General features: G+C 43.6%; 1 protein-coding gene across 1 annotated transcript in view; it reads left to right on the forward strand.

Annotated features, from left to right (window-relative positions):
* The first annotated feature begins 709 nt into the window (after positions 1–709).
* ppfia2 (PTPRF interacting protein alpha 2) overlaps positions 710–17554 on the forward strand; it is a 281112-nt gene continuing 264267 nt past the window's right edge. The window contains exons 1-2 of the mRNA XM_050036740.1: positions 710–1109; positions 16649–16904. Coding sequence (XP_049892697.1) covers positions 16656–16904 — 249 coding nt within the window. The 5' untranslated portion in view covers positions 710–1109; positions 16649–16655. The remainder of the gene's footprint in view (positions 1110–16648; positions 16905–17554) is intronic.

The following is a 17554-nucleotide window of genomic DNA, read 5'->3' on the forward strand; positions in this document are numbered from 1 at the left end:
ACCAGGTGTTTTTGTTGCCTAAAGCCAACCAGGTGTTTTTGTTGCCTAAACCCAACCAGGTGTTTTGTTGCCTAAAGCCAACCAGGTGTTTTTGTTGCTTAAAGCCAACCAGGTGTTTTTGTTACCTAAACCCAGCCAGGTGTTTTTGTTGCCTAAACCCAACCAGGTGTTTTTGTTGCCTAGGGTACCTTTCACGTCGTATGTGGACGTGGAAAATCCATGACCAAACGTCGATATGTGACGAGGTCAGAGTGAAAATGTGTTGAAAATTCATGCAGCGTTTAAATGAAAAAAATCACATGACTTTTAGATTTGTTGCATTATTTGTAATTTAGTTTTTGCCTAACAATATTCAGGGTATCAGTTGTATAGCCTACTTCATAACACACTTGTGACTGTTAAGTTAAACCCATCGTCCCCATATGAGGACTTTTTTTTGTTTGTCCAAAACTACTTCCTGTTCAAAGACAGTGTTTAGTTTTTCATATTTCTCAGGTCTTACTGATGGAGACATTAAAGATGTATACCAAACGGAAGCTGAGGTCTCAGGAGGACACAGTCACTGTTGTATTTTTAAAAAAAATATATATATTATAGAATAAATTACTAAATTGGGATAAATATTAGAAAATATACGTTATGATAATATTATTTTATTATTTGCATTATTATTATTATTATGAGAGGTCTACACACACACACACACACACACACACACACACAGAGGGGGGAAGAATTGCACAGCTGCAACTTTAAGACTCCACACGCCTCCCCTCCGCCAGCTCCGACAATGGTCTTTTCCAGCTCCGCTTATCACAGCAGAATTTGTAACATGCCATAATTTCTCCGCCGGTGTGTGTACAGCCCCGGAAATCAAATGTCATTACCCGACGCGGCTAATTTGGCGATTATTCCTGCTCTTTTGCTTTTGGACAATGCCAGCGGCGGGGAGCAGCCGCACCTTCCCGATCGGATCCTCGGCGTCGCTGCTTGTTTGCACTGAAGAAGCCTCCTAGGATTGTCCGCTCGCTTGATGGTATAGCTCGCAGAGACTGCAGTTGTCATTGATCCGCTGCCAGAGCCTGCACTCATAGTAGAAGGACTAAAATGTGAGTATGCACACACACTGTTGCCGCCGGTGTTGCGGTGACCTACATTGCCCCGCTCCTGCAGGCTCAAGGTGATTTTCCGCGGTGCCCTCTTCACATCCTCAACTCTGGGTGCTGATGGAGAGGGAGGGGAGGGGAGGGGAGGGGGGGGGTGGAGGATGGATACGCGGTGTATATGAGCTATACGTTCGGTGTGTGTGGTTGACATTGCGAGGCTCTCTGCAGGGGAGAGAAACACAGCCGGCTGTCACAGTGGAGAGACAGAGGAGAGAGTTAAAGGGGGGCGGGATGCAGACTGAGAGGCTGGCATGATGTAATGCACTTGAGACAATAGCCAAGGATTCTCCCCAATTATCATTTCAGAGAATGAGGAGGAGATGTAAAGACGCTGCAGTCAGGCGGCCTCACTGTGTGTGTGTGTGTGTGTGTGTGTGTGTTTGTGTGTGTGGTTAATAACAGTAAAAAGAGGAGCTGTCATAGGGGGAACAGCTGCCCCTCCTATAAACAATATTATCACCGGCTATTATAGAGATGCAAGCAGGGGGAGAGCATGAATAGCCTCTGTCATCCATCCGCACACACACGCTCACACACTTGTCATGCTGGAGATGAATGAATGAATGAAAAGGGCACATGCAGGTGGCTTAATTTGATGCTAGAAGGCTAATCGCCGCAGGCAGAGCTGTGATCCTCTCTGGTTAATATTTGCCACCAACATGACAATATTTGCATCGGTCGCTGAAGTTGTGGCAGAAGTGGGATGCATTATGCAGAAGCGGAAATTTTGCATTAAAGAGTGTGACTTAATAGTCATGCAAATACACTCCACTGGCTAATATGTCTGGTGTGCAGGCGAGGCTTTTACTACCTTGAGGTGTCATGCAGAGGGGTGGCTACCTGTGGCGGGAGCTTTAATGTCTGTAAACTGATGGTTTAAGGGCACCTTAATGGGCATGGTTTGACTGAAAGCAAACCTTCTGTTAATGAGGAAATGCAGCTGAAATGTTGGCGGCGGCGGCAGCAGTGTGAGGCGGCACGGTTCAAATCAACCCCAGCTTTATTGCTTTTTTTGTTCACCTCGATCCGTGCTCTTATTCAATCTCTATCGATTGACGGTTTGCATGACCTTGCTGCAGGGGATTGTGGGCGATGTTAAAGGCTACACGCTGTCCTTCCATGCTTTCATGTGCATGCAGACTTGTTTTCAGTTGAACGCACAGCCAGTGAAAGACACACACACTCCTTTCCCCCTCTCGCAGATGCTCACACACAGGTAGAGGTAAAGCGCGCTCAGACAAATGGACACACACATACACACACTTGATGCACAGCCTCCTCTCCCTTTCCCACCTCCCTAATGGCAGCAGGCTGGGTGTAACTCTACACCCATGCCATCCTCTTCATCCCGTCTCTGTCTCATTCACTTTTTACTGCTCAGTGTGCCAGCGTTCACGCGAGGCTGTCAGTCGAAGCAGAACACATGAAAGAAATATTTTGTGGTAGAATTTTACACACGCACAAGATATTCGTTATTTATTTTCATCTGCTTAATCTGTTTTAATGTTCCACTGTATGGATGTCATTATGTGGTTTGTGATTTTGCGCTGATAATAACTGATATTGAAGGAAACAAAGCAACAGTTGTTGGTAGATTTTGGGTCCATGATGAAGACTGTAAATCTGTGGAGAGAGGCAGATGGGATTTTATTGATGGATCGTACATCATAGAGATGTCAGTCTCGGTTAATTTTGCTTGTGGTAGCAGTGACTAACTGGTTAATTTTAAAGGGGGGAGGGGGAGCTTTCCTTTTAGTCTGGCACTCCATTGATACATTGAGCTTTAGCGCCATATTTGAAAGCACTATCCATTATGAGGTGGTGAAGTTTTAATGTTTTGTGATGTAAATGTCTTTCATTTTATTTTCTGTTAGCTTTGCTAGCTGCGTTAACATGTGGAAACATGGTGCCCACTGCCCACCTTTCGGTCTCCACAGTCTTGGCCACTCTACAATCATACGACCCGGGCAAGGTGGGTGCTAACGTTAGCTAGCAGCGCTGCTCATTTGCCACTGTTAACGTAAACATGGTGGCCACCCTCTGGTCTCCCCCAGGTAGGCTCGTCGAGTAAGCGCCTTCATTTTGAGGCAAAAATCCCTTTAACATTGTTAACCATGTTAGCACCACTAGCCGTGCCGACACTGCTAACAGTGCTAACAAAGCTAATATTGATAATAGTTAAAATGCTAAAGGGTGGCTGCAGCTCAAAATCGCTTACTCACTGGGGCAACCTGGGGGGAGACTGGAGGGTGGCCACCATCTTCCCATAGCAACACTGTTGGGTTAGGATGGTGGTAAACTACTAGCTGTAAACGCTAAATGAGCAGCACTGCTAGCTAACGTTATCTCCCACTAGACTGGGGCAGTGTGCAGCGCAGTAAACTGAACTGTAGCAAAACAAATGTCAAGCTCGTCAAGTTTGTGTGTAAGGAGAATAACTGGTTAAGCAGGCGCTTCAGTCTTGCCTTTCTCCGAGTTAACAGTGTCTTCCACGTTGCTTATACGCTGCTCCGCCTCATCCATGCCATTAGAGAAGTCACGCACATCCCTCTTAGCATCACGGGTTGCATCCAGAACCTTACCAGTTGTTGTGGCAAAATCCCTTCTCATCAAGTAAAGTTTTTGCATAACATCCACATTTAGAATATATTAGTCACCTGTCTTTTCTAGGTGTCGGGTCGGGCTAATTCCTGGCGAGCTAGTGCTAGCATGGCTGCCAGTATCCGACTCGTCATCCTGCTACACAGAGAGAATCTCTAAACTCGATCTTTGCCTTTTTCGGTGGCATGACACAAGTTTTATACTCTGGAATAAAAAAATACAATATGATATGATAAAAAATGTAGTCTCCCACACACTGCCAAAAAAATATGGTCACTTCAAATCAAATTGTTATTATTATTAATCAAATTAATTCTATTTTGTTCTTTTGATTAATTGTCATTGCCCTTGGATTAAATTAAAATCAAAATTACCTTCTCCCCCTGCCTCCTCACCAGGACTCTGTTTTTTATGTCTGCTTATTGTCACTTGCTAAATGAAACACAAAGACGAAATTGATTGCACCAAAAATAAGAGCTCACAGATTGTTGGATATTCATTTATCAAAATTCCTCTCAAGGTTTCCCCACATGTGATGTCCAAATGTTGTTTCCCAACAACCTTCTGCACATTGCAGGAATCAAATTCTTGCAGAGAATACTCAATAAAACTTCTAATTTACTTTTTTTTACCTTGGCATACAAATGGTAAAAAATGAAATGAAAATATTAGATAAATGAAGCTATCTGCGAAATACTGCCATCCCACCATGTCATGTCATTTGGTGATAACCTCAGTGATAGTTTTCATATTTTTAACATTTATTCTAAACCCCAACTGGCAAAGGTCCGTCCAATATTCACTCTCCTTTTAGCTTTGTTTTTGGTCTCTACCAACTCCTCTTTAGCAGCTAAATGCTCCATTGTGTTCAGCTGCTAGTAGCTAATTTCATCTGTCTGATTGACATGATTGACACTCGGTGGCTCTGATTGGTTGTTTTTTGCAAATGCCGTTCGAGGCACCACAAGGAGGCAGAGGAACAGGATTGTTTTTTCACAGATCATCTGTCTTATATGCTTCTGTGTGAATATAGTGACCGTTTTCGTGAATTTGACAAAGTTATTTCTATAAAACTCCTGCTTTTAAATGCACCTCAGGTCACTAAAATGCCCCAGATTCCAAGGACATGACCGTAATGTCATAGCTGCTGCCCTGCCTTAAACTAGTCACATGACATTGTGGCCATCATGGCTTAATGCAACACTTTTCCTTTGAGAACATGCCCAGCTGTTAATACTCCTCCGGTATCCGAGAGCCTTGCACTGTGTTGCAGTGACAGTGCTTTTCATCCAAACCACATCAATTAGCATCAATATTATGTTTCATCATCCATGACTGTTGCATCACCCCAGATTGTCACAGCCCAGTCGCCAGGAGAAAATGTTGGCAAATGTTTCTGCAGACCATGAATATGTTACATTTGCATGTTTCATACAAATCAACATTTCTAACGTGATGTCTTATAAGCTGACTTTATCATCGGGAGGTGGAGGTGGATGGTGTGACACCTTGGTGAGGGGGCTACCAAGCTGCAGACGATTGGTCAAGACCGACAAATAACAAAACTGGTTGCTATTTAGCGAGTCATTGCTGTGTTTCCAGTGGTGTTTTGTAGCACCCCATCGCTGTTGTTCTTTCCAGGATAGTGCCACAAAAAGTGATTGTATTGACAGAGGCATAGTTGGTTTTCTGCGGGGATAGTGCCATGAAAAGCGGATGTTTTTTTTTACCAAAACATAGCTGCATTTCCTGCCAGGATAGTGCCACAAAAAGCAGTTGTATTTACAGAGTCATAGTTGGTTTCCTGCTGGGATAGTGTCCCGAAAAGCAGTTGTTTTTTACAGAGACATTGCTGTGTTTCCTGCCAGGACGCTGCCACGAAAAGCAGTTGTATTTACAGAGGCATAGTTGGTTTTCTGCCGGTTTAGTGTCATGAGAAATGCAAGAAACACATGGCCGTGTTTCTTGCTGGGATAGTGCCCTGAAAAGTGGTTGTTTTTTACTGAGGAATCGCAGTGTTTTCTGCCAGATTTTGCCCCAAAACTGGGTGTTTTCAACCAAAACATAAGCTTTTCCTAATGATAACCAAGTGGTTTTTCAGCCTAAATCTAACCATATGTTAACTGCAGCGCTGTTGTTGATCTATGGTTTGCAGAAACATACAATGCCAAAATGTTTTTCTGGCAACTGGGTTGACACTGCAGGTCACAGATCAGCTTTGTGTGGCCTTGAAGTGTTGGAGATGAGTTAATAGTTTGCTCCATCCGCTCAGTAGACTCCCATCTGAGTGCCATTGTATGTTCCTGTGGCTGTGATTAAATTGAATAGACTTGAATTGTTTTCTTGGCAGGCTGTCTCTTGGTTGTCAGAAGTCTCTGTGGTGCAGGGAGCCATATGAATGGGATTTCTCGGCACTATGAGTGTATCATGCAATCTGGTCTGTTCCATTCACAAAAATGCTGTGTCACACTTTTCCCACCTGTCGGCCCAATATGGATGCCAAAGTGGGGGAAGAGCGGCGTGCAACAGTTTTGCCATTACCCTTTGTGCTCATCAATGCAGTCTGTAGATGCACTTTGCGCTCAGTGGCAGGCCAAGAAATCAAACACAGACATTATTTAAAAGTGGAATTTCCCAGTAGTCAGCTCCCTTGACGACCGCAAAGCGACGTGTGTAATCAGCCCAGTGCTCCTGGTACTGATGTAAGTGAAGTGCATTATCATCAAAACAATCGGGTCTAACACTCTTCTTCATGTCGTGAGGAGCTGAGCCTAATAGGGTGTTACAAATGTTTGAAAAGTTGACCTCGTATTTCATAAAATATCGGCCTCTTAATGGGCTTTTTCGGGCCTAATTTGTTTTTTAAATCATTTCTAAATGACCATCTCTTTACTTATGAATTCCATGCTTGATGATAACAAAGCTTTAAACACACTATTAAATAATGCCAGTCCTATTTTAACGTCTCCAAAGTCAGCTCAACAAGCATACAGTAGTTCAGCTTATCTACAAAGCCACAGAGTGTCGTGTTCAGTCCTCTGCTTGTTCTGCACACGCTCGCTCCTCTGCATGCCGTTTGATGTTTCCCAGGTGGCGAATAGTGCTGAATTTGCCTCACATGGCCATATATTGCTCGGGAACATACTGCTGTTTTGTGTAGCTGCTCCTTATCTGCTCACACAATTGTTTCCATTAATTAGATTAACTGAAGACATTCAGGAAATTAGCCGCAGCTTGCTGATTTGTTCTTCCCAAAATGGAGTGGTTCTACATAAGTGGTAGAATTTACATCTGTCCCATATAGATAGCTCACTGCCTGATTCAGTTAAACTCAGGGGAACTCTCAAGCACCAGGGCTTTATTGTTCATTTTGTCACATTTGTCTGATTTACAGTCTTTAAAGTGTAGATAATCATCTTGAAGATATCTCTGCAGTTGCTGCCCTGACCATGTGGATGGCTAATATAGAGGCAAATATCATTCGAGGTCACCGTCAACACGTTCTCATTTACAACTTGTCAGATACTACAGCTTGGTTTGCTTCAATTTATGACGCTCAAGGAGCCCCTCTAGCATCAGTTTTGGACATATCAGTTTCCACTTGTTACGTACAGGGTATTAATTATTATATGATATATTTTGGGCGGGGCAACACAATGGTTTGAGTTGAAGGTGTGAGAAAGAATAGTATCAGTAACATTGTTAACACTGTGCTACATTACAGAGAAATACAAAACCGTACTAATGAACCTTCATTAATATAGGCCTATATTTTATCTACAAGTGCACGTCACACACTGAGGAGCCGCCTGTTAATGACGCTGTGGGCTAATGGGCATGTAGCTACTTCCATGTTTCAGATGATACGTCATGTTTGTAGTCGACCAATGAAGATGAGTTTACATATCACCTTTGGTTCGTCCTTCACCTTCTCAAAATGATCCCACACTTTGGATTTCCTGCCCGACATGTTATTAACTAGCCTGTGGAATAACACTCTGTCACCTCGCACAGTGTCCCACAGCACTGTCTGATTGGTTTCATGTCATATGTAATGGCCTATCAACAATGAAGGCTGCTGTGCCACAGATGGCAAAGACACAGATTAGAGTTGCTGCTCTGGTGAGCAAGCAGACCTGGAACTGTGTGTGGAACATAAGGCAGCAGATAGTACTGAAGTTGTATTAAGCATCACACACTGAAGTTGCAAGTGTTTCCACTACGGTTTGCCGTTAGTCTAATAGTAGTTACTGCATGTAACTAACAAGGAGAGGAAGAGGAAATGAGACGGCGCCTTGGCGTGATGAGAGATGTGACGAGTATCATAGTTTATGAAAATGCAAAACAGTGAAGATACAGACATTTTACACACCAGCATCGTTGGACCCATTTATGAGTCAGCCGTCCTGTCACTCTGTTTGTCACTGTGAAGAGGGGGGCACTGGCAGTACACCACCAAACCGTGGTGATACATTGCTGTTTAGGTTTAGGAAACGATCCTGATTTGGGTTATAATTATGTTTACTTTTGGTTTCACACGGGACACAAATCAGCGGTCTCCTACATGATTTATTTTTCTCGCTGTGTCACCCTCGCTTGCTACTCTTAAAACTGCTTATGTGCAACGACTACAAGGAGATGCAAAACAACAACAAAAAGAGCCTAAACAGCTATGAAGTCTGTGTGTCTTTCTCCAGTGTAAGAGAGATGGCAGGGCCTGTTTCATGTCTGTGCCCAGGGGCTCATTGTCCCGTAATCCGCCCATGCTTTTTTGTAGTGATCCATAATTAAATAAACAGATGTGGCTCTTGTACAGGTCCCTTTTCTCCTGTACTTCATCGCCAGAATGCTTTCATATCCCAGCTTTTAAATCAGGTGGTATCCATCGATTGTATCCTTGCTACTTACAGGTCACACTACCTCCTGTGTTGGCACAAAGCCCTGGCATCGAACTTAAATTGTGAGGTGCTGCGTTGTCCACTGTAGATGTGATCCTGGGCTGCAGCGGTTTGTCAGTGTGGCTTTTGGAGTGGGTTTTACAAACTTAGAGTCCTATAAAAGAGCCAGTGGTTCAGGTTTTGCTGTGATCTCATCAGTTTTCGATTTGATGTCAGCCATCGCTTCTGCCTTTTTTTCCTTGAGTTTGCTCAGCAACTTCCTGCTGCCAGCTCGACGTCAGCCTGGAGCCAGGTGTCTGAGCTTAGATGAGGCTGCTAGGCAGAAAAAAGGGCTCTGGATTTGTTGCGCTGATTGGGAAGAAAACCTCACTCCTACCCCCCTGAATAATTCATTGATTGGCATATGGCATGGAGAGAAAAGCCCAATGATCCCTGCCTGTCTGTCTGCACGCATTTCTTACTGCATCTGCAGCCCACAATGTGCTCAATTGAGCGCGTTGCTGTTCCTCCCTCCCGTGATTCCTGCATAATTTCAGACTCGCATTTAACATCTTTAACCAGCCGCGCTAAATTCACTCACTTAAGCTCCATCTTGTTTATACAACATTCTTAGTCTATTGCTACAAATACCAATTTCTCTCTGTGAGTATCATTCCAACAGATAAAATCGTACATACTCATTATTAGACATGCATTTATGCTAAGCCAAACGTCTGACACGTGGAATTTGAGGGCAGATTTCCTGGTGTGTATTAACATAATGTGCCATGATGTTGCACTGCAGAGGAGATGTGCAAAGAACGACACTCCATCAGTTGTCGTCCTATTTCGGGCTCTGCGAATATCTGTCGAGCAAATGGTTATTGTAATGAGGGTCAAATTGGCGGCGCACTTGTGAGGAAGTAGTATTGTCACTGCTAGTGAGACAACATCTGCATCCCGGCTGGCAAGTAGAGCTCCCAGACCACACATTGTTCACACTGCCCACTGTGGGTGATTAGCGTTTATCTTTCCAAGAGGATCACACTTGCTCTTACCTGTCATCACTACTGCCTCCTCGCTTCACACAAGAGAGAAACTAACGACTCAAACATGCACTCTGCTGACAGTATATGGCAAATATTGAGCAGTAGAGGAGCCAAATTTCCCCACTTAAGAGAGAATTTTAGGAAAAGCAGTGGGTGTTTATCACTGCATTCGAGATATATTCCTCTGTCCCTTTTCCTGGATCTCCATTTTAACTAAAGAGGCAGGCCAGACGCCTTTTGAATGACACAATTAAGCGGATAAATGTTTAATTGAGTGACATGGTTTGCTTTCGGTTTTCAGGGAGGCTGCTTAATACGTCTAAGGGCGCAGACAAAAGCAGATCAGTCAGTGCACTTTCCCTCCGTGTCTATTGATTTTCCATAGACAGTAGAAATGATTTAAGGGGCAGTCACGGTGAGATCAAAGCATAAGGTGCAGGAACAGGACAAAAGGGGATCGTATGTGCCATGAAGCAGAAAAACATCCTCAATACACTTTGCTTCCCGCACAGCTTAAAGGGGAAATAAAATGCCATTACGCAACAGAAATGGGCCTATTTGTTGGTGCACTGTGGAGACCACAGCAGAGTGGGATCACTAAGGAGTTATGAGTGATGTAGGAGATTACAAGTAAAGGTCAGGTTTTGGAGTTAACCCCTCAGAATGTGGAAACAGGAGCTGCCATTTTGCTTTTCAGAGCTTCCATTTTGCATTTTGCAGAACTAGACTAGAGCAGTAGTTCTCAACTTGGACTTCAGAGACATCCAAGGTAGGCTTGTCACGATACTGGAATTTCAGTAGTCGATACCGATACCAGTGAATTTCCATGATTCTCGTGACTCATTCGATACCACGTTAAAAAAAAAAAAAAAACAGAAATTGTGTGTGTGTGTGTGTGTGAGTGAGTTGTTGACGATGACAACATGTGTCAGCTTCATCGAGTGTACCAAGTGTAGTGCGTTGCTGGTATATGACAGCAAAAAGACTGGGACCTCGACATTTAAGAGGCACATGACGAAGGTTTACCATGGAAAGAAAGACTAAAGTCAGCCTTCAATGTCCGTTCGTATCCTTAAAAAAAATCGGGTTTAAACCGGGCTCGGGCTCATAATTACAGGGACGGGCCAGGACGGGCTTGGACAGAACATGCACAGGCTCGGGTGGGGTCGGGCTGGATTTTTTGGGCCCGATCTAAGATCTAGCACTTGTAGAAGCCATTGTTTCTAGCAAAGACGATGGAGAACATCTTCTTCGGCGCTCGTCCTCGGCACAGACTGACGCGCGTATACAGCCCCCGTCAGTACCGACGGGAATCGGCACGACACGAGGGCAAAATTGTATCCGGTACTTACGGTACCGGAAAAAAACAAACAGGATCCGACGTATTTTTTGCGTGTTGGCATCGACTTGGTACCGAAGTAGTAGAAGTAGTAGAAGTTCTCATGACAACCCTACTCTAGGGAGTTCCCTTAATTAATGCACTATAGAAGTGAACCTGATGTGAGTAAAGGCTGTTTTAAAGTCGTGTTCTATGCAGAGCCTACGTCGTACCCTACACAACTGGTCTCCACTGTTCTGAGCATTTATACTTATACAGTGGTATGTCTGCGTTGCTCTACAATTACACATTCAAAACGCTAGCTAACGGTGGTGTTTCTACACTGTGTTGAGTGCTGTCAAGTTTGATAGATTAGATCAGCACACATAAAACACACTTAAAACGTGGGTTTATAGAGTGGTGCAGGAATGAGTCCGAAACCCGGAAATGAGTTAGCATTTTTGCACTCCCAGTTCACTCGTCTCAGAGTCAGTGGGTTTTTCCAAATCGGTTTTTGGTTAGATGCCTGAAATAAGGTCTGTGGTGGACACAAGCTTAAAGAGACTTTCACATTTTCTTCTATGATATAAAACACTATGTGTGTCATTTCAGAAGTTAGCACAGGAGCTAACAGACTTTCCCCTGTTACACCAATGTTGAAATTTTAGTAAATAAAAGCCTCATTTGCACTGAGGGAAATGGTTTTTAGTTTACAAAAATAAACATGAGGTCTGCGTTGCTGTGACGTGTAGTTACCTGTGATAGTTACATTTCTGGGGATGTTCATGCCAGGTCACGACCTAAGAGTGTGACTGTTCTTATCACAGGTTTCACTTCCTCCAGGCTTGTCTCCTTAACTGTGGTTCACAACTAGGCTATAGAATTCTGGTCTTAATCATATCTAACAACCTGAGGCCACATCCTATCAAAGGGGGGTCTGTGACCTAAAGTGTATCAGTTGAGGGTCCTTGACATGATAAAGGTGAATGAATTTTTGAACCAACGACATTAAATTTTGCAGATAAATTGTAGGAAATCCCAAACTAAAATAGGCATATACAAGTTAGTTTGTTGGAAACTGGAAACAGCACAAGTACTAAGAAAACAACATCACATGAACATTTTTCATAGTGGATTACTGGAGGGTGGATTTTTCTTTTGTCACAAGGAGCACAAACTTACAATCAGCATCAATACTCCGCCTTCAGCCTGTTTTGATATTCCCTGCCAGATGCCGTATTTGTATGGATTTTTATGCAACCAGCACCTTCCTCCCTGCGCTCAGCTAACACGTATTGAGCCAGAGTCAGGAATAAATCACTACCTTCTACTTAAAATGCACCACCGGTGTCCCAGTCTGTCCGCCGGCTGGCCTGCTCTCCAAGCGAAAGGCTGGCATGTGCTGGAGCGTCCAGCCAAGCAGCACACAGGCTCGGTCTCTCAGGTCTAAACGGCAGCGGATGGTGAACTGGTGAGAGTCTGGCCGGGTGCCTGGAGAAGATTTGGGAGACCCCATATTACTGCCAGAACATGCTGAGATACAGACCTGCCATTATAACACACCCAGAGGGGACCAAGTCTGGGCAGTGGGATATTGAAAGCTTACTGAAGAAACCTGGCCTGGGTCAACACACTGAGTAACTGCAGTATACCTGCAGCTAACATTCAATCGAAGTGATTAACCTGTATGTATAGAGTGGTGTAGGAATGAGTTTGGAGACCTGGACTTGAGTTAGTGTTTTTTACACATCAGTTCCCTCGTTTTAAAGTCAAAGGGTTTTTTGAATGTGTTTTTGGAAGGGGTGGGTTCTGCTCACATTTAAATTGATACCAGCATGGTACCCAACGCTACCCTTGTCTGGTACTTTACTTTCTCTGTGATGGCAAAAATGTAATTTTTGAACAGGCTGCAGAGGTGACGTAGTAGACAAAAATGCAATCCTGTTCCTCTGCTTTTTTATACTCATACATATTCTGTCTCTGCTTGTGCGTGTGTCTGTGCATGAATGTGTTTCTGCTTGTTTAGTTTTGGTACTAGGCTGTTACTAAAATAATATAGAAAAGAAAATAGACCAAACACTGAAGCTGTTGTGACAGATTGGTGTTGCAGTGATAGTTTTGGTTCGCTGAAAAGTCTACAGAGCTGTTGTGGGCTCTGTGGTTGGCTTCCTGGCTCCAAGGTGCTTCCACCTCCTGTCTGAAGTCAACCCTGGCAGCTCCATTGTCAGCCTCTGAGGTCTTTGCCTGGTTTCCAGGGTTTGGTGCACTTTGCGACACTTTGGCCTCTTGTCTAGACCCGGCCCTCCCACCCAGATGTGCTTTCAGGTACCAAAATTTAGCACTGATGGATTTAACGTGATACATATCATACCAACGTGATTCAGTTTGTACCCTTAGATGTACTGAGCTCCATACCCAACCCCAGGTTTTGGCTAGATCCCTGAAATAAGGTGTGTGTGCAACACCAGCTTAAGGCAATTTCACATATTGTTCTACAACATACCCCACTCCTAAATCTGAAGCATTTACATGTCTTAAAAAGGCGGTTGCTATCAAGCAGCTAAATCAAACTGTAGAGGTTGTCTGAGACATTAAACGACCATGCGACCATGGTGTAGTTTAATTTAAAGCCCAATGTTATCTTTTTACATCTGGTGATGGTATCTACACTTCAGAAATCTTGTTTGAAGACTCTTGTTTGCCAAAAAGATTATTTTGTGCGGGAATCCAGTGGGAAAAACCCATGGACTTTTCGTCGAGGGAACCAGGGCGATGCTAACTTCCACGTCAGCCTACAAAATAGCATCATCCCTGCACTACTCTATTAAGGGCCAATGTTAGACTTTCCAATTATAGTTTGTAGACTGAGCTCTTGACACCTTTTAATATTTTTGTGGAAACTGAAAAATCAGTCAAAATATGTTTGGCTGTGCTTTTGACATTAGCATCAATCATGATTTTTGTCAGTATTTGTTGTTCCAGGGCCTGCAAAAAATAACCAGCTAATCAGAAATGTAATACTCAACATTAGATGAATACATTGAAGCTTATTTTCTGTGCTGGAAGTTAGAAGATTTAGCCTAGAACGATTTCATACCTACGAACAGTGGAGCGATTGGTCCAAGATGAACTAACCTAGCTTAGCTTGCTTGGCGAAATGGTTAGCTCAGCTTTGGGCTTTCGATGAACTTGAAAACTATATACACATTATATCTGGTGTGTTACATTTGTAGAAATTATAAAGTATGACACGGTGGTTTAATGACTATACCAAACAGCTGGTTCCAATGACTGTGAGTGTAGGATGACTGAAGATGCTAGCTTTGCACAATTTCACAACTCTGAATGAAACCCTGAGGATTCTTAGATGTATTAATAACTGGCTTGCTTGTTGAATAAGATATACCAAGTGACAATGACAATTTTATTGCTTTTGGAAGGTGTACTTCTGTCTTTTTTGACAGAAGCTAACTGTTTCCCCCTGCTCATAGGCTTTGAGGTAAGCTAACGATAAGCTAAACATGTCTAGGTATCTATTTGTACTCAATGCACAGATTAAAACAATATTAAATCAGTAAGAATGTGAAAAATATTTTCCAGTATTACTTTTACCAATGGAGTATCCTAAATGTCTCTTCTGTTTACCTCACCCTGTTAAATCTTTGTAACCCACGGTTATTTGTAGCTTAGCTAGCTTACATCATAACACAACTCTGACGCATGATGATGTAAACCCAGTTTTAACCCTTTAACTGTCCCATCAGTTGTGACGACTCCGGAGGCTTCCTGAAGCCCCTCAGGGAAGCTGGAATATGGTTTCACATATCCACTATAGCATAGATATGGTGTATTATGCAACTCGATCTGGGCTGGATCATTAAACAGCACAAGCGTGAAATCTAGGGCAGAACGCCCAGCCTCCCAAGACGTCTCTGCAGCTTTGCAACGCTGGGGTGACGCTGAGCCGAGCTCCAACTGTGTCAGGCCCAGACTCATACTCACCAGCCATACAAGCAGAAATAGTGGGTATTCACACGTGTAGCAGGCACTGACGTAGACACAGAGAGTTGTCAACAGTGCTTCCAAACCTGGTGGTTGAGACCATTCAATGGATCACAAGATAAACCTGAGGTGTCGTGAATAATAAACATGATAGAAACATTGCAGAAGTTGTTGTCTGACTTTTCTCAAATCTCAAAAGTGATCGCAGGTCAGTCTGTGATGAACTCTCAATGATTTAACATGCTCCTCAGAACTGGCCTCACCTTAGTAATGATTAGCCTCCAGGTCTGTAAATTTGACCACTTTTATTGACCTTGCGATGGACCAGTGAGCTGTCCGTCCATCACTATGATGTATGGTAGGATATGTGCAGCCCGCTGTAACTCTGAAAGGGAATATGTTGAAAATTCCCCCCTTCAGGGTTCAGGGTTGTGGAAGCTGAATCCTTATTCCCACCTCAAATACAGAACAATACAGCCTGCAGTTCAGATTTGTTTGCAGTGCCTGGTGACATTTATAATGAAAAGGTTGCTGTGATAGTTATTGGCACCTTTTAATAGCAAAGCTAAAGAGCGTCCTCCTTCACTCGATTAAACTGCTTCAGGTATGACCCAAGTGAGCTGATATTTATTGATGTTGCCATCTATTGCGTAATGCTGCCTCTTGCTGTTGAATGTTTTTGTCAAATGGCTTCCTGGGTCAAATTTTACTGAAGTTTGTGGGTTATTTCATATGAGGCGATCAAATGGAAGCTAATTTCACCAGGATAGTAAAAGGAAAGTAGAGAGTGTACATGAAGTTATCTTTAAGATGCAAGCATCTCGCAAGTTGTATTGCTTGAGTAGGGATGTCAGGGGTTAACTGCCAGTCAGCTAACAGCCAATAATATTTTTGACTGGTTACATACTCTGTAGGTTAAATATGATACTCTTCAGTTTACAGCGCACCAATCTTTAAGATGCAAGCATCTCGCAAGTTGTATTGCTTGAGTAGGGATGTCAGGGGTTAACTGCCAATCAGTTAACAGCCAATAATATTTTTGACTGGTTACATACTCTGTAGGTTAAATATGATACTGACTCTTCAGTTTACAGCGCACCAACCGGGTCTGGTGAGTGCTAGCTAGCAGTGCTGCTCATTCGACGATTACCGCTAGTAACACCGTTCTCACGCAACAGCATTGCTATAGGAACATTGTGCCCACTCGCATTGTGAGTAAGCATCTCAATTTTTACTGCAAACCCTCTTTAGCATAATGTTAATAATGTTATCTCTGTTTGCACTATCAGCAGTGTCTGCAAGGATAGTGGTGCTAACGTGGTTAACAATGCTAAGGGAGTTTTGTGGCTCTAAATCTTTCTGGCGACGGGCTAGCTAGCTCCCACCTGACCCAAGTGGTGCACAGTGCAGAGCGGCTAAGGCTTACGTTACGTTACTTACTTACATTTTATTCAAGATACCTGAATCTATAAAAGGACGTACAAGAGGAAATTCCATCAAGGTCAATGGTCTAACAGTTGTATATATAAATTACTTTTCTATGTTTGATGTTTCACCATCAGACATAAATCTAACACAACACTCTCTATGTCACGTCAAACTCGTCTAATCTCTCATCTCCCTCCTCCCCGGCAGCGCCAGGATGATGTGCGAGGTGATGCCCACCATCAGCGAGGACACGGCGCTGAGTCAGCGTGGCTCTCAGAGCAGCGCCTCGGACCCGGACTCCCACTTTGAGCAGCTGATGGTCAACATGCTGGACGAGAGGGACCGGCTGCTGGACACGCTGAGGGAGACCCAGGAGAGCCTCGGCCTGGCTCAGCAGCACCTGCAGGACGTCATCTATGACCGTGACTCTCTGCAGCGCCAGCTCAGCTCCGCCCTGCCACAGGTGAGCCGCGACAATGTCGCTTCTGGCGTCTTTTTAAATGTTATTTTCGTGTCGTTTTGGCCTTTAGTGTCTGTTTGATAGTGCAGATGTGGACAGGAAAGATGGGAAGACATGCAATAAAGGTGCACAGCTGGAATTGAACCCTGACATTGGAAAGTCCAAATTAAAACACAGTTGCATATTGTTTTCCTAATGTACAGTATTTGCTGTGTTAAACCAACTCAAATGTCAGATTTCAGACATCCCCAAACAAAACCTGATAAGTAGTTGGTATTTAAAATCCCAGGCCTAATTCACATTCAGTGTGCATTCATCCATGTTGTTTGTATGACACTGCAGGCCTGCCTTTGTTTGCAGTCAAATCACTGAAATATAACTGAAATATTGAGCTTGACATTTCGGGTTGCCGCTTGTTCATTTTTGTAGCAATATGTGAAGAAAAAAAAAGAGAAATCTTTGGTAATAAGTCCTACAGCAAGCGGAGATTAGCACTTTCTCAAAGTGTGTCAGTAATTCTAGTCACACGCTCTCCCCACTCTGTTTCCAGAAGACTCTGGAGGTTTGCTGGCGGTGGTTGGAGAGAGGAGGACTTTGTTCGATAGCACAGTAATCCGCATGGTTTCCGAGACACAGGCGAGGCACACACAGTG

The sequence above is a fragment of the Epinephelus moara genome, chromosome 23 (genome assembly GCF_006386435.1).
Source record: "Epinephelus moara isolate mb chromosome 23, YSFRI_EMoa_1.0, whole genome shotgun sequence".
Lineage (NCBI taxonomy): Eukaryota > Metazoa > Chordata > Actinopteri > Perciformes > Serranidae > Epinephelus > Epinephelus moara.